General features: G+C 74.4%; 4 protein-coding genes across 4 annotated transcripts; 2 read left to right on the forward strand and 2 right to left on the reverse strand.

The window, feature by feature from the left end:
* Positions 1–118: 118 nt before the first annotated feature.
* Positions 119–11,889, forward strand: EPOR (erythropoietin receptor). The gene is made up of 16 exons (XM_075134084.1): positions 119–182; positions 268–338; positions 734–832; positions 1,538–1,924; positions 2,410–2,487; positions 3,270–3,415; positions 4,074–4,230; positions 4,924–5,076; positions 5,584–5,653; positions 7,316–7,445; positions 8,224–8,402; positions 8,488–8,639; positions 9,347–9,500; positions 9,765–9,852; positions 10,019–10,106; positions 10,607–11,889. Exons 1-16 carry the CDS (start codon positions 119–121, stop codon positions 10,991–10,993), a joined length of 2,403 nt encoding a protein of 800 aa, XP_074990185.1. The 3' UTR covers positions 10,994–11,889.
* SWSAP1 (SWIM-type zinc finger 7 associated protein 1) lies at positions 11,406–14,535 on the reverse strand. The gene is made up of 2 exons (XM_075134185.1): positions 13,542–14,535; positions 11,406–12,736 (listed from the first exon to the last, which is right to left on the reverse strand). Exons 1-2 carry the CDS (start codon positions 13,779–13,781, stop codon positions 12,248–12,250), a joined length of 729 nt encoding a protein of 242 aa, XP_074990286.1. The 5' UTR covers positions 13,782–14,535; the 3' UTR covers positions 11,406–12,247.
* A 2,581-nt stretch (positions 14,536–17,116) lies between these two features.
* On the reverse strand, positions 17,117–23,416 carry PLPPR2 (phospholipid phosphatase related 2). Its single transcript, XM_075134108.1, is given in 12 exon segments — positions 17,117–17,372; positions 18,213–18,341; positions 19,012–19,188; positions 19,960–19,985; positions 19,988–20,086; positions 20,089–20,220; positions 21,253–21,373; positions 22,167–22,214; positions 22,216–22,266; positions 22,268–22,357; positions 23,352–23,374; positions 23,377–23,416. Coding segments are annotated over 12 exon segments (969 nt in total). The 3' UTR covers positions 17,117–17,339.
* Positions 23,417–24,126: 710 nt separating this feature from the next.
* CRB3 (crumbs cell polarity complex component 3) lies at positions 24,127–26,509 on the forward strand. Its single transcript, XM_075134186.1, has 4 exons — positions 24,127–24,169; positions 24,581–24,678; positions 25,256–25,323; positions 26,024–26,509. Exons 2-4 carry the CDS (start codon positions 24,618–24,620, stop codon positions 26,486–26,488), a joined length of 594 nt encoding a protein of 197 aa, XP_074990287.1. The 5' UTR covers positions 24,127–24,169; positions 24,581–24,617; the 3' UTR covers positions 26,489–26,509.
* Positions 26,510–26,809: the final 300 nt, after the last annotated feature.

A 26,809-nucleotide genomic window follows, 5' to 3' on the forward strand; every position in this document is an offset into this window, starting at 1 on the left:
GGGGGTGGGGGATGGGCCCCAAAGACCCCCCGAGGGTACCGGGGGGGTGCGGAGCACCCCTGACCCCCCGCCCCCCCTCCCCAGGAAGCGGGAGCTGCTCCGGGAGGCCCCTCCCCCCATGGCGGCCCCTCGCTGCCCCCCCCGGCCGCCGCCGCCGCCCCGGGGCAAGAGCCGGGACCCAGGTACGGGGGGGGGGGGCAGGAGGGGGGACGGGGGGGGCGGGGGGGGCGGGGGTGACGCTGACACCGTGTCCCGTTCCGCCCCCAGCGCCCCCCCCGGGCCGGGGGCTGCGGGCCCAGCACCGGCGGCTGCAGCGGGACCCGGCGCAGGCCCTGGGGGTGAGCGGGGGCACCGGGGGGTGGGACCCCCCGTGACCCCCCTGACCCCCCCCAACCCCCCGGTCCCCACAGGGTGACCCCCCCCATCACCCCCCTGTTCCCCCATCACCCTGTGCCCCTCAGTGACCCCCCCATGACCCTCCTGTGACCCTTTGACCCCCGGTGCCCCCCATGTCCTCACAGGGTGACCCCCCACGACCCCTGTCACCCCGTGACCCCCGGTGACCCCCCATGACCCTGATGACCCCCATGACCCCCCATGACCCTGTGACCCCCATGACGCCCCTCACCCTCCCATGACCCTGGTGACCCCCCATGACCCTGTGCCCCCCCGGTGACCCCCATGACCCTCCCGTGACCCCCATGACCCCTGCCATGACCCCCTGACCCCACAGGCGGGGGCGCTGCGGGGGGGGCTGGGGCGGCTGCGGCTGCGGGTGGAGGAGGCCGAGCGGCTCACGGGGCTCTACCGGCGCCTGGGGGCGCATCTCCAGGTACCCGCGCCCCACACCGCACCCCACACCGCGCCCCACACCGCACCCCACACCTCTGCCCCACACCGCACCCCACACCGCGCCCCACACCGCGCCCCACACCTCTGCCCCACACCGCACCCCACACCGCGCCCCACACCGCGCCCCACACCTCTGCCCCACACCGCACCCCACACCGCGCCCCACACCACGCCCCACACCACGCCCCACACCGCACCCCACACCTCTGCCCCACACCGCGCCCCACACCGCGCCCCACACCGCACCCCACACCTCTGCCCCACACCGCACCCCACACCGCACCCCACACCTCTGCCCCACACTGCACCCCACACCGCGCCCCACACCACGCCCCACACCGCGCCCCACACCGCGCCCCACACCGCGCCCCTCACCTCTGCCCCACACTGCACCCCACACCGCACCCCACACCTCTGCCCCACACCTCTGCCCCACACTGTGCCCCACACTGCACCCCACATCTGTGCCCCAGACCCACGTGTGGATGGGAGTGGGACTGGGGACGGCCTTTGTCACCCATGGGTGGGGGGTCCCCTGGGTCCCACGGGTGGGGGTCCATTGGATTGGGGGGGGGCCCATGGGTGGGGGTTCCTATGGGTGCTGTGTCCCTCCTGTGGGGGGTCCCCGGGTGGGGTGTCCCGGGGGGGGGTGTCCCTGGGTGGGTGTCCCCGGGGGTGTCCCCAGGTGGGTCCCCCGGGTGGGGGTCGCGGGTGGGGGTCCCCGGGGGGGTGTCCCGGGTGGGTGTCCCCGGGGGGTCCCTGGGTGGGGGTCCCGGGTGGATGTCCCCATGGGGGTGTCCCGGGTGAGTGGGTCCCCGGGTGGGTGTCCCGGGGGGGTGCCCGGGTGGGTGTCCCGGGTGGGTGTCCCGGGTGGGTGGGTCCCGGGGTGGGTGTCCCCGGGGTGCCGGCCGGCCGCTCCAGCCGGGCCGTGGGGCAGGAGGAGGCCGGCGCCGCCCGGGGCCGCCTGGAGCAGCTGGAGGCGGAGCTGGGCCGGCGGCGGCGGCGGCTGCGGAAGCTGCGGGCAACCGGCCCCCGGCCCGGGGGGCGCCGGGGGGGGCCAGGCCGGGAGCGGGTACGGGGGGTCAGGGGGCAGGGTGGGTCCCTGTGGGGCAGGGGGGGTGCCTGTGGGGCAGGGTGGGTGCCTGTGGGGCAGGATGGACCCCCAAGGGCAGGGTGGGTGCTCGTGGGGCAGGGTGGACCCCCAAGGGCAGGGTGGGTCCCCGTGGGGCAGGGTGGGTGCTCGTGGGGCAGGGTGGGTCCCCGTGGGGCAGGGTGGGTGCCCGTGGGGCAGGTCGGGTCCCCGTGGGGCAGGGTGGGTCCCAGTGGGGCAGGGTGGGTGCTCGTGGGGCAGGGTGGGTCCCCGTGGGGCAGGGTGGGTGCCTGTGGGGCAGGTCGGGTCCCCGTGGAGCAGGCCGGGTCCCCGTGGGGCAGGGTGGGTCCCCGTGGGGCAGGGTGGGTGCTCGTGGGGCAGGTCAGGTCCCCGTGGAGCAGGGTGGGTCCCCGTGGGGCAGGGTAGGTGCCCGTGGGGCCCCCCAGCACCCATGGGTGCCCCCGCAGGAGGTGGGAGCCCGGCGGGCGCAGGGGCCTCGGCCGCGGGTGCAGAAGGAGGAGCAGGGCCAGGAGCCGCCGGGGCCGGTACGGGGGGGGGGCCGGGGGGGGTCAGGGGCGGCTGAGGAGGGTTCTGGGGGGCCGGGGGGAGTTGGGGGGCAGGGGCTGGGCTGGGGGGCAGCAGGGCCTATAGGGGGGACTTGGGGGGGATATGGGGGGCACATGGGGGGCTGGGGTTGCTGGGGGGGACCTGGGGAGTGCCTGGGGGGGGACCTGGGGGGTACATGGGGGTCTGGGGGGGGGCTGGAGGGGGCTGGGGGGGACCTGGGGGGTACATGGGGGTCGGCTGGAGGGGGACCTAGGGGTCCCTGTCCCCACGCCGGGACGGTGCCAGCCCCCCTATCCCCCAGCCCGACCCCCCCCGGGAGTCCCCGGAGCCGGAGGAGGGGCTGGAGGGGGGCCCCCCCCCGCCTCCCCCTGAGCCCCCCGCCCGCCGCCCTGCCCCCCCCGGCAGCACCAGCCCCCAGGTGAGGACCCGGCGTCCGGGCCCCCCCGCCGTCCCCCGTGTCCCCAGCCCCCGCTGGCCCCACGGGCCCCCCGTGTCCCCAGAGGCGGGGGGGCCCTGTGCCCCACGCCCAGCCATGGCCCCCGGCCCCGTGTCTCTGTCCCCCCACGGCAGGCCGTGGGGCGGCCCCGCTGGTCCCCACGCCCACATCCCCGTGTCCCCCTGTCCCCACGCCCCGTTTGCCCCCTGTCCCCACATCCCCGTGTCCCCGTGCCCCCTGTCCCCACGCCCCGTGTCCCCCTGTCCCCACATCCCCGTGTCCCCGTGGCCCCTGTCCCCACGCCCCGTGCCCGTGTCCCCGCAGCGGCCGGCCCGCCGGGCGGTGGGGCCGGGGCTGGCGGCGCTGGCCCGCGGGAACGCGCTGGCGCTGGGGCAGCTGCGGGCGGAGGCGGCGGCGCTGGGGGAGCGGCTGCAGCGGCTGCGCTACGGCGGGGCGGGGCCCCGGGCAGGGTCAGAGGGGCGGGGCCACGGGGGGCGGGGCCACGGGGGCGGGGCCACGGGCAGGGTCAGCGGGGGGCCACGGGGGGGCGGGTTCACGGGGGGACACGGGGGTCCCCGGGGCCCCACCCGGATATAGGGGTCCCTGGTGGGGGGGGGACCCCTGAGTGCTGGGGGCCCTGGAGGGAGGGGGGCAGTGGGGGGGGTCCTGCGGGGTCCCGGGGGTTACGGGGGTCCCACACGGGGGTCCCGGGGTGGGGGGGTCCCGGGGGTCCCACACGGGGGTCCTGGGATGGGGGGGGGGTCCCGGGGGTCCCACACGGGGGTCCCGGGGCGGAGAGGGAGGGTTACGGGGGTCCCACACGTGGGTCCCGGGGCGGGGGGGTCACGGGGGTCCCACACGGGGGTCCCGGGGTGGGGGGGAAGGGTTACGGGGGTCCCACACGGGGGTCCCGGGGCGGGGAGGTCCCGGGGGTCCTACACGGGGGTCCTGGGATGGGGGGGGGTCCCGGGGGTCCCACATGGGGGTCCTGGGGCTGGGGGGTCCCGGGGGTCCCACACGCGGTTCCTGGGGTGGGAGGGGGTTACGGGGGTCCCACACGGGGGTCTCGGGGTTGTGGGGGTCCCGGGGGTCCCACCCGGGGGTCCCACCCGGGCCCCGCTGGCGCAGGGCGCAGCGGCGGGCGGCGGAGCTGCGGCAGCAGCTGGGGCAGGAGCAGCGGCGCCGGGAGGGCGCCCGCCGTGACCTGGCCGAGGTGACGCGGGCCCTGGCCACCGCCAGCGCCGGCCTCCAGCACCTGGCCGGCCGCCTGCGGCACCTGGCGCTGGTGAGCGGGGGGCTGCGGCCCCGTGGGGCGGGACACGTGGGTCCGTGGGGGGTGGGACACGTGGGTCGCCGTGGGGCAGGACACGTGGGTCCGTGGGGGGTGGGACACGTGGGTCACCGTGGGGCAGGACACGTGGGTCCGTGGGGGGTGGGACACGTGGGTCGCCGTGGGGCAGGACGCCGTGGGGCAGGACACGTGGGTCCGTGGGGGGTGGGACACGTGGGTCACCGTGGGGCAGGACACGTGGGTCCGTGGGGGGTGGGACACGTGGGTCGCCGTGGGGCAGGACGCCGTGGGGCAGGACACGTGGGTCCGTGGTGGGTGGGACACGTGGGTCGCCGTGGGGCAGGACGCCGTGGGGCAGGACACGTGGGTCCGTGGGGGGTGGGACACGTGGGTCGCCGTGGGGCAGGACGCCGTGGGGCAGGACACGTGGGTCCGTGGGGGGTGGGACACGTGGGTCGCCGTGGGGCAGGACGCCGTGGGGCAGGACACGTGGGTCCGTGGGGGGTGGGACACGTGGGTCGCCGTGGGGCAGGACACGTGGGTCCGTGGGGGGTGGGACACGTGGGTCGCCGTGGGGCAGGACGCCGTGGGGCAGGACACGTGGGTCCGTGGGGGGTGGGACACCTGTGTCCCCGTGGGGCAGGAGGCGGTGGGGGGGGGTGGCCATGCCTCAGTTTCCCCTGGCAGGAGGACGGGGGGGGGCAGGCGCAGCCCCCCCCGGAGGACCCCCAGACGCTGCCCCAGCTGCTGGCGCAGACCCGGGCCCGGCTGGCGGCGCTGCAGGGGGGGCTGGGGGGGCACCCCCAGGCCCAGCGCCCCCCCCCCCCCACCCCCCACCAGGTGGGCACTGGGGGGAGGGTTGGAGGGGGCCCTGAGCTGGTTTGGGGGGGCTCTGGGGGGCCCTGACCCCAGCTGGGGGGGCCCTGGGCTGGTTTGGGGGGCTCGGGGAGTCCCTCACCCCATCTGGGGGGGCCCTGGGCTGGTTTGGGGGGCTCAGGGGGGCCCTGACCCCATCTGGGGGGGCCCTGGGCTGGTTTGGGGGGCTCAGGGGGGCCTTGACCCCATCTGGGGGGGCCCTGGGCTGGTTTGGGGGGCTCAGGGGGGCCTTGACCCCATCTGGGGGGGCCCTGGGCTGGTTTGGGGGGCTCAGGGGGGCCCTGACCCCATCTGGGGGGGCCCTGACCCCATCTGGAGGGGCCCTGGGCTGGTTTGGGGGGGCTGGGGGGGGGCCTGTGCCCAGCTGGGGGGCTGGGGGGGCCCCTGAGCCCCTCTGGGGGCTCCTGAGGGGCCCCTGAGCTGGTCTGGGGGGGCCCTGACCCATTTTGGGGTCCCCCCCGGCCCCCCCAGCTGGAGGCCCTGCTGCAGCGCGGCCGCCCCGACACCGAGGACCCCACGGCCCCGCCCCACAGCTCCGACGGTGAGGGGGGGCCGGGGGCTGGGGCGGGCTGGGGGACATGGGGGGTGGGGGCTATAGGGGCCGTGGGGCAGCTGTGGGGGCCATGAGGGTCATGGGGGGGGTGGGGAGGGTTCTGGGGGGCTATGGGGGGGGGCTGGGGTATCATGGGGGGGCTATAGGGGCGTGGGGGGTCTGAGGGCCACGCCTGGGGCAGGCGTGGGGCGGTGTGGGGTGCGTGGGGCAGGCGTGGGGCAGGCGTGGGGCAGCGTGGGGCGGCGTGGGGTGCGTGGGGCAGGCGTGGGGCAGGCGTGGGGCGGCGTGGGGTGTGTGGGGCAGGTGTGGGGCAGGCGTGGGGCAGTGTGGGGCAGCGTGGGGTACGTGGGGCAGGCGTGGGGTGCGTGGGGCAGGTGTGGGCCGGCGTGGGGCAGGCGTGGGGTGCGTGGGGCGGCGTGGGGTGGCGTGGGGCAGGCGTGGGGCGGCGTGGGGCAGCGTGGGGCGGCGTGGGGTGGCGTGGGGCTGACGGCGGGTCCCGCAGAGGAAGGCGCCGCCCCCCCCGCCGGGGCCCCCCCGTCCCGCGCCGCCATCAAGCGCCAGTCGCGGCTGATCCTGGAGGGACGGCGGGGGGGGCGGGGGGGGCGGGGGCCCCCAGTTGCTCCCAGTATCCGCTAGTGCCCCCCCAGTACCACCCCAGTGCCGCTCCCGGTTGCTCCCAGTACCCCGCAGTGCCCCCCCAGTACTACTCCAGTTGCTCCCAGTATCTCCTACTGCTTCCCAGTTGCTCCCAGTACCACTCCAGTGCTTCCCAGTTTCTTTCAATATGCCCTGTGCTCCCCACAGTGCCCCCCAGTGCCCCCCAGTATCCTCTAGCGCTTCCCTAGTGCCTCCCAGTTGATCCCAGTGTCCCCCAGTACCACCCCAGTAGCTCCCAGTATCCCCTACTGCACCCCCAGTAGCTCCCGGTATCCCCCAGTGCCCCCCCAGTTGCTCCCAGTATCCCCTACTGCCCTCCCAGTATCCCCCAGTACCCCCCCAGTGCCCCCCAGTTGCTCCCAGTATCCCCTACTGCCCTCCCAGTATCCCCCAGTACCCCTCTAGTGCCCCCCAGTTGCTCCCAGTATCCCCTACTGCCCTCCCAGTATCCCCCAGTACCCCCCCAGTACCCCCCAGTTGCTCCCAGTGCCGCCTGTGGCCCATTAAAGCCCCTCCTCCCCCACCCCTCGCCTGTGCCTGGTCTCTGGGGGTCGCGGGGGGGTGGGGGTGGGGTCCCATGAGGACCCCGGCGTCCGGGCCGCCCCTCCCCCCCCGCTCCCCGACCCCATAAACACCCCCCTCCCCCCCCGGGCCCTTATCTGCCCCCCACAGCCGGGGGGGGGGGGGCTGGCGCCGTGCCAGGGCCCCGCCCCGACGCCTGGGAGGGGGGGTGGGGGGGGAGGGGCGGGCCGAGCCTTATCAGTGAGTGGGGGGAGGACGGGGGGGGCGGCAGCAGCAGCACCCAGAGCAGCACCCACCCGCCATGCCGGGCCCCGGGGTGCTGCTGGCCCTGGGGGGGCTCCTGGCCTGCGCCCGGGGGGAGCCGGCGGCCACGGCCGCGCCCGGGGACTTCGAGGTGGAAGGTAGGGGGAGGGGGGGAGGGGCGGGGGGGGCGGGGGGGGGTGCAGCCCTGACCCTGCCCCGCCCCCGCAGCGGGGGTGCTGCTGGCGGAGGAGCCCCTGGACCCCAAGTGCTTCTCGCGGCTGCTGCACGACCTGACCTGCTTCTGGGAGAGCGACGCCCCCCCGGACCCCCGCCCCTTCCGCCTGCAGTACCGCCTCGAGTGCGTGACCCCCCACCCCTCACCCCTGACCCCCACCCCTCACCCCTGACCCCCACCCCTGACCCCTGACCCCCACCCCTGACCCCCCACCCCTCACCCCTGACCCCCACCCCTGACCCCCACCCCTCACCCCTGACCCCCACCCCCAGGGCCCCGACCCCTGCCCTTGACCCTCGGTACCCCCTGACCCTGCCGCCCCTTGACCCCCCTGCCCTGGTGCCCCCTGACCCCAATGTCCCCCAACCCCTGCCCTTTGGCCCTGGTACCCCCTGACTCAGGTGCCCCTTGACCCCCAGGCCCTCTGCCCCCTGCCCTTGACCCCCAGTGCCCCTTGGCCCCAGTACCCTCTGCCCCGGCTTCCCCCTGCCCCCAGGCAGGGCTGTGCCCCCTGACCCCTGCCCCCTGCCCCCTGCCCCCAGGCAGGGCTGTGCCCCCTGACCCCTGCCCCCTGCCCCCAGGCAGGGCTGTGCCCCCTGCCCCCTGCCCCCTGCCCCCACCCCCAGGCAGGAGGCCTGGCAGGGCTGTGCCCCCTGACCCCTGACCCCCACCCCCAGGCAGGAGGCCTGGCAGGGCTGTGCCCCCTGACCCCTGCCCCCTGCCCCAGGCAGGAGGCCTGGCAGGGCTGTGCCCCCTGACCCCTGCCCCCTGACCCCCACCCCCAGGCAGGAGGCCTGGCAGGGCTGTGCCCCCTGACCCCTGCCCCCTGACCCCTGCCCCCAGGCAGGAGGCCTGGCAGGGCTGTGCCCCCTGACCCCTGACCCCTGCCCCCTGCCCCCAGGCAGGAGGCCTGGCAGGGCTGTGCGCTGGCGGCCGCCCGCACCCGCAGGAACCGCTCCCGCTTCTGGTGCTCGCTGCCGCCCGCCGCCGCCGTCGCCTTCGTGCCCCTGGAGCTGCGGGTGCTGCCGCCCCCCCCCGCGCCCCCCCTGCACCAGCGCACCCTCTTCATCGACCAAGTCGGTACGGGGGGGCCGGGGGGGCCGGGGGGGGGGGGCGGGGGGGCCCTGGGGGGCCCTGCCCCCCCCTGACGCCCGTGTCCCCCCAGTGCTGCTGGGCCCCCCCCGCAACGTGTCGGTGGGCCCGGGGGGGGGGCGGGGGCAGCTCTGCGTGCGCTGGCAGCCCCCCCCCAGCCCCTACCTGGAGTCCAGCCTGGCCTACGAGCTGGCCCTGCACGCCCCGGGGCTGCCCCCCCGCACGGTGGGCACGGGGGAGCGGGGGGACGGGGGGATCGGGGGGGATCGGGGGGGATCGGGGGGGACCAGAGGGTCCCAGTGCAGGGGGATGGGGGAGCCCCCCCCGAGCCCGTGGGTGATGGAGCCCTGGGGATCCAGTGGCTCCGGGGGGTGGAGGGATCCGGGGGGTCCCAGGGGGTGGGGGGGTCTGGTGGGTCCCAGGGGGGTGGGCGGGGATCCAGTGGGTCCTGGTGGTTGGGGTCCAGTGGGTCCCAAGGGGGATCTGGTGCCTCTCAGGAGGGATTGGGGGGGAGAGGGGGATCCAGTGGGTCCCAGGGGGATGGGGAGGGATACCTGGTGGGTCCTGGTGGTTAGGGTCCCATGGGTCCTGGGGGGATCCAGTGGGGCGGGGGCAGCGGGGGAGGGAGGGGAGATCCAGTGGGTCCCAAGGGGGATCTGGTGCCTCTCAGGAGGGATCGGGGGGGAGAGGGAGGATCCAGTGGGTGGGGGTGGTGGGGGATCCAGTGGGTCCCAGGGGGATGGGGAGGGATATCCAGAAGGTCCTGGTGCTTGGGGTCCCATGGGTCCTGGGGGGATCCAGTGGGTCCCGGGGGGATCGGGTGGCTCCTGGGCCCAGCGAGGCCCTGCCCCCCCGTGCTGGGTTGGGGGAGGGGGGCGGTGGGGATCCACTGGGTCCCCTGGGGGGCTCCCAGCGCTGACGCCCCTCCCCAGGTGGGGGTGGGGGCGGGGCGGCGGGAGCAGCGGGTGGGGGCCCTGCGGGGCAGCACCCCCTACAGCGTCAGGGTCCGCACCCGCCCCGACGGCCTCAGCTACGGCGGCTACTGGAGCCCCTGGTCCCCCCCCGCCACCGCCGTCACCCCCCCCGGTGAGCGGGGACAGGGGGGTGGGGGGGGACGGGGGGGACACGGGGGATGTAGGGACATGGGGATGGGGGGGACGGGGGGGGACACGGGGGGACACAGCTGTCACCCCCCAAGTGAGGGGGACAGGGGGCTGGGGGGTGTCTTGGGGGAGGACGGGGAGGCCAGGGGGGCCTGGGGACACGGGGATGGGGGGGTCGCAGCCCTCGCCCCCCCCGGCCCCCCGCCCCCCGTGACCGCCCGGCCCCCCGGCTGACCCCCGTCCCCAGACGTGGACCCGGTGACGCTGGGGCTGTCCTGCCTGCTGGCCCTGCTGCTCCTCGGCCTGGGGCTGCTCGGCCTCCTGGGGCACCGCAGGTACGGGGGGGCCGGGGGGGGCCGGGGCCTGGCCCGGGGGGCGGGGGGGTGGGCGGGGGGCCGGGGCCTGGCCCGGGGGGCCGGGGGGGGGGGCGGGGGGCCGGGGCCTGGCCCGGGGGGCCGGGGGGGGCGGGGGCCGGGGCCTGGCACGGCGCTGTGCCCGCAGGCTGCTGCAGGAGAAGCTCTGGCCGCCGGTGCCCGGCCCCGAGCGGGAGTTCGAGGGGCTCTTCAGCGCCTACGGGGGCAACTTCCAGGTGGGGGGGCCCTGGGGACGGGGGGGGGGGCAGGTGTTATTGTAGGCCCTACAGTAATGGTTGGGGGGGGCTGCAAGGGGTGGGTGGGGGGGTTGGGGTGGGCCCTACACTAATTGGGGTGTTTGGGGGGATTTAATGGGGGGGGAGGTGTGTTATTGTAGGTCCTACGTTAATGGGGGGTGGGGAGGGGGATTTGGGGGGTGTTACCCCAAAGGGAGGGTGTCTGGGGGGTGTCTGGGGGGCATCCCACCCCACTGGGGGGGATCTGGGGGGGGTCACCCCAAAGGGGGGGGGTCTGGGGACGGTGTCTGGGGGGGTCCCACCCCAACGGAGGGTGTGTGGGGGGATTTTGGGGGGTCACCCCAAAGGGGGGGTGTCTGAGGGGGTCCCACCCCAGCAGGGGGTGCTGGTGGGGATCTGGGGGGGGGTTACCCCACGGTGGAGGGGTTGGGGGGTGTTTGGGGGGGATTCGGGGGTTCCCTGACCCTGTCTCCCCCCAGCTCTGGCTGTGCCAGGGGGTGGGGGCTCCCTGGGCCCCCCCCGGGGGTGTCCCTGAGGCTGAGGAGCTGCCCAGCGCCGTGGAGGAAGTGGGGCCCCCCCCGGGCAAGGGCCCCCCCCCGGAGGCGGCCCCCCCCACCGCTGCCCCCCCCGCCGGCCCCTCCCCCGCCTCCAGCTTCGAGTACACCCTCTTCGACCCCGGCTCCGCCCTGCTCTGCCCCCGCGGGCCCCCCCGCGGCCCCCCCGCCCCAGGGGCTCCCCCTGGCAGCCCCCCGCCCCGCGGGCCCTACGCCAACCTGGGCCCCCAGAAAGGGGCCCCCCCTGCCGGGGGCACCCCTGGTGACGGGGACCCCCCCGGGCTGGGCCCCCCCTACGTGCTCTGCTCCTAACGTGGGGGGGCGCGGCTGGGGACCCCCTGCGGCGAGGACAGGGGGAGGCAGGGAGGGGACGAGGCGCAGGGGGGCCCCGGGACACCCCGAGGGAGGGGACGCATCACTCTGATGTCACACGGAGACGCCGTGACACCACGACGGAGAGGACGCGTCACAGTGATGTCACAAGGAGACGCCATGACACCACGACGGAGGGGACACGTCACAGTGATGTCACAAGGAGACGCCGTGACACCACGACGGAGGGGACACGTCACAGTGATGTCACAAGGAGACGCCGTGACACCACGACGGAGGGGACGCGTCACAGTGATGTCACGCGGAGACGCCGCGACACCACAACGGAGGGGACGCGTCACATGGAGATGCTGTGACACCACAATGCAGGGGACATGCCACGCTGATGTCACACAGAGATGCAGTGACATCACAGCAGAGGGGACGTGTCACACGGATGTCACACGGCCACCCCGTGACACGAGGACAGAGGGGACACAGCAACCCAGAGGGGACACGTCGTACAGACACGCCGTGACGCCCCACTGGAGGGGATGCATCACGCTGACGTCACACGGACACCCCGTGACATCACCACACGGGGGACGTGTCGCCACGGGACGGGAACGCCTGGGGACGCAGGGAGCAGAGGGGAGGCGTCGCAGGGACACGCGGTGGCCAGGGGGAGCGGAGGGGACGCCTCACCTGCCTCACGCCTGTGCCACGTCGCAGGGACGCTCGGTGACACGCGGACGGAGGGGACGCGCCGTGTGGGGACGGTCCCCACGGCCGGTGGGAGGACACAGGGGACGCCCCGGCGGGGGGCACTGAATTTGCTTTGCTTTGGGGTTTTTTTTTTTAATTCTTTTTTTTACAATAAAGCCGCGCTGGCTCCACCGGGTGCCCCGGTCCCTCCCGGCGGGGGCGGGGCGCTCCGCCCGCACGCCTGGGTGCCGCGCCGGCCGGGGGGGGCTGATAAGGCTTATCGGGAGCCCCCAGGTACCGGGCGGGGCTATGGGGGGGGCCGCGGCGGGAGGCACCTGGCGCCCGGGCCCCGTGTCACTGTCCATGTCCCTGAGGTCTGGGACTGGCGTCACCCTTGGGTGGTGGCCAGGGTCCCCGTCACCCTCGGGGCCTGCGTCACCCCGATGTCCAGGGTCCACATCAGGGTGGCATTGGGGTCGGTGTCACTGCAGCGTCCGGGGGTCCGTGTCACCCCGACACCCGTGGGGGGGGGCCGCGTGACAGCCGAGCTCACCCCCAGGCCTCATCCCTGTCGCCATCCCCGTCGGGATCGGTGTCCTCGTCCCCCTCGCTGTCCCCCTCGCTGTCCCCGTCGGCGGAGGCCACGTGGAGCCGCCCGTGGGGGCCGAAGCGGAGGCGCCAGCGGCGGGGGGGGGCCCCGGGGCGGGCGAGGCGGGCGCGGAGGCGGAGGGGGGCCCCGGGCGCTGGGCGCAGGCGGCACTCGGCGGGGAAGTAGCGGCGCAGGGCGGGCAGGACGTGAGGGCCGGGGGGGGGCAGGCGCAGGGAGGCCAAAACCTGGGCGGGGCGCCGGGGGGGCCCGGGGGAGCGGGCGGCCTCCAGCAGCAGGGCGGCCAGGCGGGCGGGTGCCCCCGGGGTCCCCCCCAGGTACCGCTCCAGCCCGTCCAGCAGCAGCAGCCCGGGGGGTCGGGGCTGGGCCGCCACCGCCCCCAGCTCCCGCCCCAGGGCCCCCAGGGACGGGGGGTACCGCAGCTCCAGCCGCTGGGGGGCCATGGAGGAGGAGTCAAGCCACGCCCCTCAGCGGCAGGCCACGCCCCGTGAGGCGGCAGACCACGCCTACCCACAGCAGGCACACACCCCCCGGCAGCACGGCTGGGGATCACCTAGAGCCCCCGCCCCCATGCAGAGCCCCGCCCCCTGTTTAAGGCCCCTCCCACGCACGGCACGTCCTGCCCCTGCGCCTCATGCCCCGCCCCCTTCTGCAGGCCCCGCCCACACGCGATGCATCCCTCCAGACAGCTCGGCATGCTCACCCAAAGCCCCGCCCCGCGGCAGGCCCCGCCCACAAGCACTACGCCCCGCCCACTGCCCTTCACACTTGCACCACACCCCGCCCTCTCCAGCAAACACCGCCTACATGCAGAGCCCCGCCTCCTGCCGCAGGCCCCGCCCACTCGCGGCACGCTCCACCCCCCCGGGCAGCACTGCATGCTCACCCAGAGCACCGCCCCCGCCGCGGGCCCCGCCCACACGCACTACGCCCCGCCCACACGCACTACGCCCCGCCCTCTCGCGCCAAACGTACAGCAAGCCCCACCCACACGCGCCCCGCCCTCTCCAGCACACACCGCCCACATGCAGAGCCCCGCCCCTGCGGCACGCCACGCCCACACGCAGGGCCCCGCGCGGCTCGCCACGCCCCCTGCAAGAAACCACGCCTCCACGCAGCACTGCCCCCTTCATCACGCCCCACCCACTCGCCGCCGATCCCGCCCCCTGCAGCGCACCCCGCTCCTCCCGGACCCCCCCACGTCCCACCCCCTCTCGCCCCCGGCGCCCCCCTCACCTGCAGCGCCCGCGGGTCGTTGCCGCCGCTGCCACCGTCGTCGTCGCCGCCCGGGAGCCGCGGGAGCGCGCTGGGCGCCAGGAAGAGCGCGCGGGGCCCGTCGCCACCGCCCGCTAGCGCCGCCCGCAGCAGCAGCGCCGTCCGGCCCGAGCCCGCCGGGCCCAGCACCAGCACCGGCACCGGCGCCGCCGCCTCCCCCGCTGTCACCGAGCCCAGCGCCCGCTCCAGCGCCGCCGCCATCGCGCCCCCGGCCGAACCGCCGCGCGCGCTCCCCCGATGGCAGCCAATCAGGTAAGCGACCCCCAGCCGCGACCCAGCCAATCGGGGGGGAAGTTCCCTCAGCGCCTCTCCCGCCCACCGCGGCCGGCACGCACGTCTTAGCCAATCGGAAGGGAGCTTCCCTCAGCACAGCTCCCGCCCACCGAGGCCGGCGAGCGCCTCAGCCAATCGGGACGGGGGGCTTCCCTCAGCGTCTCTCCCGCCCACCGCGGCCGGCATGCGCGTCTTAGCCAATCGGAGGGGAGCTTCCCTCAGCGCAGCTCCCGCCCACCGCGGCCGGCGAGCGCCTCAGCCAATCAGAGAAGAATTTCCCTCAGCGGAGCTCCCGCCCACCGCGGCCGGCGAGCGCTTCAGCCAATCGGAGGGGAGCTTCCCTCAGCCCAGCTCCCGCCCATCGCGGCTGGCTCGTGCGCGCCTCAGCCATCCGGAGGCGAGGCGAAACACCCTCCCCGCGGCCCCGCCCTTCCCCGACCCCTATTGGCAGCTCGGGCCGCCAATCGAGCACCGCCCCATCTTCTAATGAGATTCAGCGCACCGCCCCTTTAAACGCCGCCAGGCCAATGGGGAGGTGGCGGCCGGCCGGGGGCGTGGCCAGGCGGGGCAGGGGCAGGTGGTGGCCAGGGCTGTCAGTCATCCTCTCGCTGCCCGGCAACGCGTTGCCTGGCAACGGCGGGCGGTTGCCGGGCGAACGGGGGCGGAGCCGGAGCAGGCGCGGAGCCGGAGCCCGGGCGCGGGCGCGCGCACACGCGTGTGCAAAGCCTCGTGCACCGCCCCGGCACGCGCGCGCGCAGGCCCCGGTGCACGCGCGGTGCACACCCCCCCCCACCCACCCACCCACTCTTGTGCACACCCGGGTGCACGGGCCGATGCACGCGCGGGGCCCACGTGCACACACCCCGGTGCACGGGCCGATGCACGCCCGCGGGCTTGTGCACACGCGTGTGCTCTGCACGTGCGCACACACGCAGACACGCGCAGGGTCGTGATCTGGGCTCTCCTGCGTCCCCGGAGGCCGCACAAGAGCCGCACGAGGACGCACGAGGCGTCGCACGAGGTTGCACGAGGGTGACACGAGGACGCACGAGGGTGACACGAGGACGGACGGGGGGGGGGGTGGTGCACGAGAGCGCGCTGAGGGTCACGCGAGGTCGCACGAGGATCACACGAGGGTGCGCGAGGGTCGCACGAGACCTCACCGGGATGCACGAGGGCTCACGAGGGCTCACGAGGGCTCACGAGGGCTCACGAGGGCCGGGGCGGGGCGTCCCCTCGGCTACGCGTATTCTCAAGCAATAACAGCGCGTCCGTATTATCCGCCCGAGAATACCCGTCGCCGAAGGGAGCGGGGGGCCGGCGAGCGGGGGGCCCAGGCGTCCGGGCGGGGGGAACCCAGGCACCCCGTGAGGGGGGGAGATCCAGGCGTCCGGCCGGGGGGAACCCAGGCACCCCGGGGGGGGGAGATCCAGGCATCCCCGGGGGGACCCAGGAGCCCCAGGGGGACCCAGGAACCTGGGGGGAACCCAGGCACCCGGTGGGTGGACCCAGGCTTGAGGGGGGACCCAGGAGTCCAGGGGGACCCAGGAACCTGGGGGGAACCCAGACACCCGGGAGGGGGACCCAGGAGTCCAGGGGGACCCAGGCGTCTGGGGGGGGGAACCCAGGCACTCCGGGGGGGGAGATCCAGGCGTCTGGGGGGGAACCAGGAACCCAGGGGGAACCCAGGCACCCAGGGGGGGGACCCAGGCTTGGGAAGGGACCCAGGCACCCAGGGGGGGACCCAGGCTCGGGGGGGGACTCAGGCACCCAGGGGGGACCCAGGAGTCCAGGGGGACCCAGGCACCCAGGGGAGGACCCAGGAGTCCAGGGGGACCCAGGAGTCCGGGGGGGACCCAGGCACCCAGGGGGGGACCCAGGCTCAGGGAGGGACCCAGGCACCCAGGGGGGGACCCAGGCTCGGGGGGGGGACTCAGGCACCCAGGGGGGACCCAGGAGTCCAGGGGGGACCCAGGCACCCAGGGAGGGACCCAGGCGGCCGGGGCTGCCCCGCCCCTTTCAGCACCGCGGACAGCTCCCCGTCCCCTATAGGGGCTCTATAGGGGCTCCGCAGAGGCTGCCCGGGCCCAGGGGCTCCGCTATAGGGTGGGCGGCCCCACACGGCCCGTTGCAGCCTCACGGCCCGGCCATAGGGCCCCTCTTATAGACCCCTATAGGCCATAGGGCCTTCCTACAGGCCCCAGCTATAGGTCCCTCCTATAGGCCCTGTCCACAGGCCCCCTCCCACAGGCCCTCTCCATAGGCCCCCTCCTATATGGCCCAGCCATAGGTCCCTCCTATAGCCCCCCCCCCGCACTCACCGCCGCCGCCGCTGCCGGAGCCGCCGCCCGCCCCGCCGCAGTCCGGGGGGGCGGGGCCGAGGGGGGCGGGACACGCCCCCTCCAGCCCGCCCCGCCCCGGCACGCTCCGCCCCTTCGCCTAGCCCCGCCTCGCCGCAGTCCGAGGGGCGGGGACGGAGGAGGCGGGGAAAGTCCCTGCCACGCCCCCGCCTGGCCCCGCCCCGCACACCCCTCCCACGCACCCCCCCTGGCCGGCACCCCCTATAGGCGCCCTATGGGCACCCTATAGGCGCCCTGCAGGCACGTGGGCTGTGGCCACACCCTTCCCTCCCTATAGGCTGACACCCCCAGCCCCTATAAACACTCCCAGCCCCCACAGACACCTCACAGCCCCTATAGGCACCCCCAGCCCTTATGGACACCCATCAGCCCCTATAGACAACCCCAGCCCCTACGGATACCCATCAGCCCCTACGGATACCCCACAGCTCCTATAGGAACCCCACAGCCCTATGGACACTTCTCGGTCCCTATAGATAGCCCCCAGTCCTACAGACACCCCAGCCCCCCTATAGATGCCTGTCAGCCTCTATAGACAATCCCAGCCCCTATGGATACCCATCAGCCCCTATGGATACTCCCCAGCCCTATGGATATCCCACAGCCCTATGGACACCTCTCGGCCCCTATAGATAGCCCCCAGCCCTACAGACACCCCCCATCCCCTATAGACACCCGTCAGCCTCTATAGACCCCCCCCAGCCCTATAGACGCCTATAGGCACCTCCAGCCTTCTGGACAGCCCCCACCCCCTATAAGCACCCCCCCAGCCCTATAGGCAAGCCCCCAGCCCCTATTGACACCCTAAAAGCCCTTATACCCCCCCCAGCCCCTATAGGCCCCCCCCCCATATCCATGTCCCCTATAGCCACCCCCTATACGGACGTGGGGACACGGGGACGTCACACGCAGCCACTTTATTCCCCGGGGGGACCCCCCCACCCCCCCCCATCTCATGGCGTGTGCCCTCCCCGCACACGCGTGTGCCCCCCCAGCCCCCCCCGCACACGCGTGTGCCCCCCTGTGCCCCCCCCCCGTGCTCGTGACACTCGTGCGAGGGGGGTGACGGCTCCCCTCCCCCCCCCAGAGTCGGGGTCCCCGAGGGGCCCCCCCGGGTGGGGGACGCTCAGGTGACGGCTGGGAAGTCGGCACGGCGCGCCTGGGGGGGCACGGGGGGGCTATAGGGGCTGCACAGCCCCCCGTGCCCCCCCCCCAGCACCCCCATAATATTGGGGTCCCCCCACAACCTCCCTGGACACCCCATGGGGCCCAGGACCCCCCCACACCCCGCCCAGACACTCCCATGGGGTTCAGGACCCCCCCAGTGCCCCCCCATGGTGTTGGGGTCCCCCCCATGACCCCCCCCAAAACCCCTATGGGGTTCAGGACCCCCTAAGTGACCCCCAAGGGGCTCAGGGTCCCCCCGGAACCCCCCAGACACCCCCATGGGGCCCAGGACCCCCCACACCCCCCCACAGGGTCGGGGTCCCCCCGTGCCCCCCTAAACACCCCTATGGGGCTCAGGACCTCCCTGTGACCCCCCATAGTGTTGGGGTCCCCCCATGACCCCCCCAATACCCCTATGGGGTTCAGCACCCCCTATGTGCCCCTCATGGGGTCGGGGTCCCCCCAAGGGGCTCAGGGTCCCCCGTAACCCCCCAGACACCCCCACAGGGCCCAGGACCCCCCCCATGGGGTCAGGGTCCCCCCATGCCCCCCCCAACACCCCTGTGGGGCTCAGGGCCCCCCCATAACCACCCAGACACCCCCACAGGGCTCAGGATGCCCTCATGCCCCCCCCCAGTTTTGGGGTGCCCCCCACGACCCCCCCAGACACCCCCACAGGGCTCAGGACCCCCCGTGCCCCCCCCAGTTTTGGGGTGCCCCCCATGACCCCCTCAGACACCCCCATGGGGCTCAGGACCCCCTCCCATGAACTCAGGCCACCCCCCATGGTGTTGGGGTGTACCCCCCCAGTTTTGGGGTACCCCCCGCTCACCTGGGTCACGCTGATCTCCTCCAGGGGGGGCTGGGGGTGGGGCAGCTCCTGGGGGGCTCTTGGGGGGCCCCCCCCACCCCCCCTCACCGACCCCCCCGTGCTCTGGAAGTTCCCCACCACGCAGGTCACCTGGGGGGGGGGGCAAGATTTTGGGGGGACCCTTGGGGTCCTGGGGGGTTTGCAGGGGTCCTGAGCGAGTTTAGGGGGGCCCTGGAGGGAGTATGGGGGTCCCAGGGGGGTTTTGGGGTGTCAGGGGGAGGGTTCAGAGGTTTCAAGGGGTTCCACTGGGGGTCCTGGGGGTGTTTTGGGGGGGTCCCAGCAAGGTTTTGGGGTCCCAGGAAGGTTTCAGGGGGGTCCTGGGGTGTTTGGAGCGGGCATGGAGAGGTTTTGGGGGACCCCAAGGAGGTGTTGGGGGGTCCTAGAGAGGATTTGGGGATCCCCAGAGATTTTGGGGGGATCATGGGGCCCATAGAGAGGGTTTGGAGGGTCCTGGAGGAGTTTGGGGGGGCACTGGGGGGGTATTTGGGGTCTGGGGGAAGTTTTGGGGACCCCGAAGGAGGTTTTAGGATCCGGGAGGTTTTGGGGGTCCCAGGGGAGGTTTTGGGGCAGGTTTTGGGGTCCTGGGGGGGGTTTGGGGTCCCCAGGGGGTGTTGGGGACCCCTGGGAGGATTTGGGGTTCTGGGGGGACTGGGGAGCCCCAAGGGGGATTGGGGAGCCCTGGGGGGGGGTTGGGGTCCCGGGGGGGTGTTGGGGTCCGGGGGCAGGTTTTGGGGCCCCCCGGGGGTTTTGGGGGGCTCACCAGGAAGGCGGCGATGGCGGTGCCGGTGAGGAAGCCGGCCAGGACGTCCCCCCAGTGGTTGCGGTGCTCGGCCACCCGCAGGGCCCCCAGCAGGAACGGGGGGGCCGCGAACCCCAAAACCGCCGCCGGCTTGGCCAGCCGCGAGCCCCCCCCCCGCCAGGCCAGCGTCACGTACAGCTGGGGGGGGGGCAGCGTCACCCCAAAAGACGGAGGCACCCCCCCAAAGCCCACTGGGCACCCCCAGACCCCCCCAAACCCCCAGAGCTGCTCCAAACCGCCCCAAAGGAACCCCAAAACCCCCCACTGCACCCCCAAACCCCCCTATAGCCCCCCCAACTCCCCCCTAGCCACCCCGTAACCCCCCTATAGCCCCCCAACTCCCCCCTCGGCCCCCCAAATGACCCAATCCCCCCCCATAGCCCCCCCAAACCCCCCTATAGCCCCCCAACTCCCCCGTAGCCACCCCGTAACCACCCTATACACCCCAAACCCCCCCTATAGCCCGCCAAAACCCCCCTATAGCCCCCCAACTCCCCCCCAGCCCCCCAAATGACCCATTTCCCCCCATAGCCCCCCTTAGACCCCCAATTTCCCCCCATAGCCCCCCTATAGCCCCCCAACTCCCCCCCCCGGTCCCCCAAATGACCCAATCCCCCCCCATAGCCCCCCCAAACCCCCCTATAGCCCCCCAACTCCCCCGTAGCCACCCCGTAACCACGCTATACCCCCCCAAACCCCCCCTATAGCCCCCCAACTCCCCCGTAGCCACCCCGTAACCACCCTATACCCCCCAAACCCCCCCTATAGCCCCCCAACTCCCCCCCGGCCCCCCAAATGACCCATTTCCCCCCCATAGCCCCCCTTAACCCCCCCAATTTCCCCCCATAGCCCCCCAACTCCCCCCGCAGCCCCCCCAGACCCCCCCAAACCGCCCCCCTGGACCCCCACCCCGGCGTAGGCCCCGGCGTAGGCCCCAGCGCAGCCTCCTTGCAGGGGAAGGCCCTTCGGGCGGCCGCCACCAGGGGGGGGTCCCCGGCACAGGGGGCCCCCCCGGGGGGGACGAAGCGGGGGGGGCGGCGGGGGGGGCGCAGCCCAGGGCGCTGTAGTTGGGGCGACAGACGGCCAGAAAATGGGGGGCCGGGGCCCCCGTCACCACCTGCCCCGCGTTGGCGAAGATGGCGGTGGCCAGCAGCCCGAAGGAGAACACCCCTGGGGGGGGTAAGATGGGGGGGGCAAAATGGGGGGGCAGGGGGGATTGGGGGGCGGGGGGGAATTGGGGGGCGGGGGGGGCAAAAAAGGGGGGGAATTGGGGAGGTGGGGGGGAAATTGGGGGGCCGGGGGTTGGAAATAGAGGGGTTAAGGGGGGGGCAAAGGGGGACAAATTGGGGGGGTCGGGGGGAAAAGGGGGGGCAGAGGGGAAAAGGGGGGCAGCGGGGAAATTGGGGGGTCAAGGGGGGAGATGGGGGCCAGGGGAGGGATTGGGGGGGTCAAGGGGGGAATTGAGGGGTTCGGGGGCAAAAGGGGGGATCAGGGGGTAAAAGAGGGGAGCCAAGGGGCAAATTAGGGGGTCAAGGGGGGGAATTGGGGGGGTCAAGGGGGCAAAGGGGGACAAATGGGGGGTTTAGGGGGGCAAAAGGGGTGCCCCCCAGCCCTACTGCCCCCCCAGCCCTATTGCCCCCCTTTTTTTTGCCCCAGCCCCCTCCTTTGCCCCCCCATTCGCCCTTTCCTCCCCCAGCTCCCCCAACCCCCCACCCCCCATCTGCCCCCATTCACCCCCAGCCCCCCCACATACCCCCTCGCCCCCCATTTCCCCCCACCCCCCACTTGCCCCCCAGACCCCCCATTACCCCCAGAGCCCCCCATTTCCCCCCCAGCCCCTCACTGACCACCCCCGGGCCCCCGTACCCCCTCACCCCCCCGTTTCCCCCCACCCCACCACTTGCCCCCCAGACCCCCCATTCCCCCCCTCACCCCCCCATTTCCCCCCACCCCATTTGCCCCCCCAGACCCCCCATTACCCCCAGAGCCCCCCCATTTCCCCCCACCCCCCACTTGCCCCCCCAGACCCCCCATTCCCCCCACCCCCTCATTCCCCCCAGACCTCCCATTACCCCCCAGAGCCCCCTCGTTTGCCCCCACCCCCCCATTTGCCCCCCCCAGACCCCCCACTACCCCCCTCGCCCCCCATTTTCCCCCCCCAGACCCCCCACTACCCCCCCACCCCCCCGTCCCCCCCCTCACCCAGGAAGCGCAGCAGGCGCCGCAGGGGGGCTCCCAGGTAGCAGCACTCCCCCCAGAGGATGGTGGGGTCCCGGCCCCCCCGGGGCCCCCCCAGCCGCCCCAGCAGCTCCCCCACCACGATCTGCGCACCCCCCGTCACCGCCGGCACCCGCACCCCCCGAACCCACCCAGGGAACCCCCACAATCACCCTCCAGCCCCCCCGGGCCCCCAGGCCCCTTGGGACCCCCCGGGAGTCCCCAGCCCCCCCTCAGTCTCCTTAGGACCCCCCAGGGCCCCCTGAGACCCCCAAGGGACCCACTGGGACCCCCCCCAGGCCCCCAAGGGACCGCTTAGGATCCCCCCAGATCCCTGGGGGCCCCCCCCAGGGTCCCCCTAGACTCTTGGGACCCCCCTGGGTGCCCCCAGACCCCTTAGGATCCCCCCAATCCCCCAAGGGACCCTCTGGGACCTCCCCCAGTCCCCCAAGCTGCCTCTTGGGACCCCCCAGGCCCCCCAGGTGCCCCTTGGGACCCCCCAGGAAGCCTCCAGCCCCCCAAACTGCCCCTTGGGACCCCCCCCAAGCCCCTCAGGTGCCCCTTGGGACCCCCCCGGGCCCCCCAGCTCCCCAAGGTGCCCCTTAGGATCCCCCCAGGAAGCCCCCAGCCCCCCAAGGTGCCCCTCGGGACCCTTCCCCAGCCCCCCAAGGTGCCCCTCGGGACCCCCAGGGCCCCCCAGCCCCCAAGGTGCCCCTCGGACCCTTCCCCAGCCCCCCAAGGTGCCCCTCGGGGCCCCCAGCCCCCCAAGATGCCCCTCGGGACCCCCCCAGGGAGCCCCCAGCCCGCCAAGCCCCACCCCCAGCCCCCTTAGGACCCTCCCAAGTCCCTCAAGGGACCCCTTGGGTGCCCCCCCGACCCCCCCCCCCCCCCCCACTCACGGTGAGGACGGGGACGGCGGTGACCAGGGCGTAGACCAGGGCGGGGGGGGGCGCGGCTGGCGGCGGGGGGGCCGGGGTAGGGGCGCCCGTAGGCGGGGTCCCCGGCAGAAGAACCCCCCGTCGTGCACCGGGAAAGCGTCCGTGAACTCCAGCTGGTAGGCGAGGGCCGCCGTGCCCCCCAGGATGCCCAGCTGGGGGGGGGCACCGATGGGGACCCCCAAAACCCCAGCTGGGGGGGGGCACCCGCTGGGACCCCCCCAAACCCCGGGCATGGGGACCCAGGCAGCCGGCACCCCCCCAAACCCCCGGCACAGGGACCCCAGGGGCCGTGCCCCCCAGGATGCCCAGCTGGGGGGGGGGCACCGATGGGGACCCCCAAAACCCCAGCTGGGGGGGGCACCCGCTGGGACCCCCCCAAACCCCGGGCATGGGGACCCAGGCAGCCGGGACCCCCCCAAACCCCTGGCACAGGGACCCCAGGGCCGTGCCCCCCAGGATGCCCAGCTGGGGGGGTGGCACTGATGGGGACCCCCAAAACCCCAGCTGGGGGGGGCACCCGCTGGGACCCCCCCAAACCCCGGGCATGGGGACCCAGGCAGCCGGGACCCCCCCAAACCCCGGGCATGGGGACACAGGTGGCCAGGACCCCCAAACCTCAGCAAGGGACTGCCGTGCCCCCCAGGATGCCCAGCTGGGGGGCGGGCACCGATGGGGACCCCCAAAACTCCAGCTGGGGGGGGGGACCCGCTGGGACCCCCCCAAACCTCGGGCTTGGGGACCCAGGCAGCCAGGACCCCCCAAACCCCAGCTGGGGGGGACACACCCGCTGTGACCCCCCCAAACCCTGGGCATGGGGACCCCAGCATGTGGGGGCCTCCCCCCCCAAACCCCATTGTCACCCCCCCAATGCCAAATTGGGGACCCCTGCGTCGGGGGGGTCCCCGGTGTTGGGGGGCGGGACCCCAATATCTGAGGATACCCCGGTGTCCGGGGGGGCACCCCGGGTTTTTCTGGGGGGTACCCCGGTATCTGGGGGTACTCCGGTGCCCAGGGGTGTACTCCGGTTTTTTTTGGGGGGCTACCCCGGTGTCGGGGGGGGAACCCCGGTATCTGAGGATATCCTGGTGTCCAGAGGGGTACCCCGTTTTTTTGGGGGGGTCCCCCTACCCTCCCCCCCCCCCGTACCTCCACGAAGAGGAAGCAGGGACGATGGATCCGCTGCGCTTCACCTCCCGCCGGGGGGCCGCCATGGCGGGGGGGGGGCACCCCGGGACCCCCGGGCTCGGATGGGGGGGGGGCTCCCGCGCACGCGCTGGTGGGAGAGGGGGGAGGGGTGTCAGTGCCACACCCATCCCCACCCCCCCACCCCGCCCTGCCCCCCACCCGCCCGGATACCTGGGTCCCCCCAAAAAGGGGGACCCCCCCCCAAAAGGGACCCCCCCCAAAGGGGACCCCCCAAAAAGGGGAAACCCTCCCAAAAAGGGGACCCCCCCACAAAAGGGACCCCCCCCCGAAGGGGACCCCCCAGAAAGGGGGACCCCCTCCCCAAAAGGGGACACCCCCCCCCCAAAAAGGGGGACCGCCCCATCCCCCGCCCCCCCGGGACGCCTGGGTCCCCCCGACCCTCACCCGCCTCCTTCACGCCGCCGCCATCGCCGGGGGGGCCGCGGGAAGGCGGTGGCGCTGTCGCGACAGAGGCATCGCGATACTGCGGGGGGGGGGGGGGGTTGAGGGGATGGCGGCCGCTGATTGGATGCCGTCGAGACCCCGGCGTCCGAGCCCGCCCGCGCAGCGCGCATGCGCGAGAGGCGGGGCGCAGCAGGTGCTTGAGGGGCGGGGGCTCCAGCAGGTGCTTACCCCGCCCCTTCAGCCCTAAGCTCCGCCCCACCGCCCGCCAGGTGTTGGGCGGGGCCGGGCGCCCAGGTGCGGGGCGGGGCCGGGGTCACGTGGGCGGGGGCGGGGCGGACGGGAGCGGTCGGAGCCGACGGGAGCGGAGCGGGGCGGTGAGCGGGGCCCCTCCCCCCCCGGGGGGACCCCGGCGATCGGGGGGGGCGGGGCCGAGGGGGGTCACCCCCCCACACCCCTCCCCCCACCGTGGACCTTGACCCTGGGTCCCTCCCGAGGGGCCCCACGAGGGGGGGGGGGGGGCAGAACTCCTGGGGCCCCCCCGGGGGGTCACTGGGGGGTCGAGGGGGGGAGGGGCAGGTTGGGGGGTCCCGGGGGGGGGCGGGGGGGTGCCGGGGAGGGGGCGTTGGGGAGCCTGGGGAGGTCCCAAGAGGTGTCTGGGGGGGTCCCAGGGGTGTCTGGGGGCTTTAGGGTGTCCGGAGGGTTTGGGGTGTCCCCGTGGGAGCCTGGGGGGGGGGTCCCGGGGGTATTTGGGGGGTCTCGGGGGGGGCCTGACCGTGTCCCCGCAGCCGCAGGAGCCCCGGGGCCCCCCGCCGACGCCCCGCCATGGCGGGTGCCCCCCGCCTCGCCCTGGCCCTGGCCCTGCCCTGCCTGGCCCTCGCCCAGAGTAGGTACCTGGGGGGCCGGGAGCCCGGGTCCGTCCCGGGGGGGGCTGGGGGGGGCCCCGGGCCCCGCCGTGCTGGGACTTGGGGGGGGGGCCCGGACACCCGGGTCCCTCCCAGGGGGGTTATGGGGGGGCCCGGACACCTGGGCCCTGCCGTGATGGGGCTTAGGGGGGGGACCCGGACACCTGGGCCCCTCCCGGGGGGGGTTATGGGGGGCCCCCGGACGCCTGGGCCCCTCCGTGGTGGGGCTTGGGGGGGGGCCCGGACACCTGGGCCCCTCCCAGGGGGGGTTATGGGGGGCCCAGACACCTGGGTCCCTCCATTTAGGGGTGATGGGGGGGTCCCGGACGCCTGGGTCCCTCCATTTGGGGGTTATGGGGGGGTCCCCGGACGCCTGGGCCCCCTCTGTACAGATCGGGGGGGGTTGGGGTGTCCCCGGACGCCTGGGTCCCCTCCCCAGCGGATGCGGGGCCGGTTTTGGGTGCCGGGGCGGGGCCGTGACTCAACGCTGGGCGTCGACAGGTGGATGGGGGGGGGCGGATGCCTGGGGCCCCCTGTGACCCCCCATTTCATTCCCAGCCTCTCCCAGTGTGACCAGTAACAGCACCAGTAACAGCACAGCCCCCAATGGTGGCGGCGGCCTCTCGGTGAGTTGGGGGGAGGGGGGGGTGTTCATGGGGGTACCCCAAATTTGGGGGGGGTGTCCCTGGGAGGTGTTTGGGGGGACCCAGCCTGGCTGGTGGGGGGTCCCTGCGGTGTTGGGGGGCTCCTGGGATGGTTGGGGTGGTCACTGGGGTCCTCAAGGGGGCTCGGGGGGGTCACTGGGGCTCCTTGGGGGGTCCCCAAGCCATTTGGGGGGGTTGTTGAGGATCCCCAGGAGGGTTGGGGGGGGCAGGGTGTCCCTGAGAGTATTGAGGGGTCCCCGGGGTCTTTGGGGGGTTCCCCAAGGTGTCCCTGGGGGGCTTGGGGGGGTCCCCAGGGTGTCCATGGGAGGTTCGGGGGGGTCCCAAGGGCCTGGGGGGTCCCAAGGGTGTTCCTTGGGGTCTTGGGGGGTCCCCAGAGTGTCCCTGAGAGTACTGGGGGGACCCCAAGCTGTCCCTGGGGGGGGTCACTAGGTGTTTTGGGGGGGTCCCTAGGGTCCACGGGAGGTTTGGGGGTCCCCAGGGTATCCCTGGAGGGTTTGTGGGGGTCCCCAGGTACTTTGGGGGGGTCCTCAGGGTGTCCCTGAGAGCACTGGGGGGGTCCCCAGAGCCTTTGGGGGTCTCCCCAGGAGGTTTGGGGGTTCCTGGGGGGGGGGCGGTAGGGTCTCCCCATCAGCTTTGGGGTGTCCCATTCCCCCCCCCTCAGGTGGCGGGGGAGGTGGCGCTGACGGTGGTGCTGGGGGGTCTGGGGGCCTTCGGCCTCGTGGGGCTCCTGGTCTTCCTCGCCCTGCGCCTGCGGGAGAAGCGCCGCACCGAGGGCTCGTACCGGCCCAGCCGCGAGGAGCAGGCGGGGGCCCGCGCCCCCCCCCCCCGGCCCCCCTGCGCCTGCCCCCCGAGGAGCGCCTCATCTGACCCCCCCCCCTCGCACGAGGGGCTTCGCACGAGGGGCCTCGCACGACGGCCGGGAGCGAATCGCACGGGGAGCGCGTCGTGCCCCCCCCACCCCCCCCCCGCCACCACCTCGCACGAGGGCCTTGCACCACGGCCTCGCACGAGGGGGTCTCGCACGAGGGGGTCTCGCACGAGGAGGGGAGGGGTCTCGGACTCGCACGCCGCCTGGATGGTGCCACCCCCCCCCCCCCAGCCAGGGGAGGGGGGAGAATTTCTATAAAAGTCTATTTTTTGAGATAAAAACGTCAAAAAATGGTGGTTTGGTGGTTGTTGCCCCCCTCCCCCCAAAATCCCCCCCCTTTTTGGGGTAACCTGGGGGGGGGTCGCCCTTGGGGCCCCCCCCAAACCACACAGGGTAGGATCTGGGGTTGTTATTGCCTTCAGACCCCCCCCCCAGCGCACCCCAAAACCCATCCCGGGGGGGGGGGCTGCCTGCACCCCATGGGGGTGCCCTATGGGGGGGCAAAGTGGAGGGGGGGGTGCTTGGGAAATTTTGGCGGTACCCCCAATTTGGGGGGGTAATTCCCCTAGAGGGAAACTG

Source organism: Calonectris borealis, chromosome 31, assembly GCF_964195595.1.
Source record: "Calonectris borealis chromosome 31, bCalBor7.hap1.2, whole genome shotgun sequence".
Classification (NCBI taxonomy): Eukaryota; Metazoa; Chordata; class Aves; order Procellariiformes; family Procellariidae; genus Calonectris; species Calonectris borealis.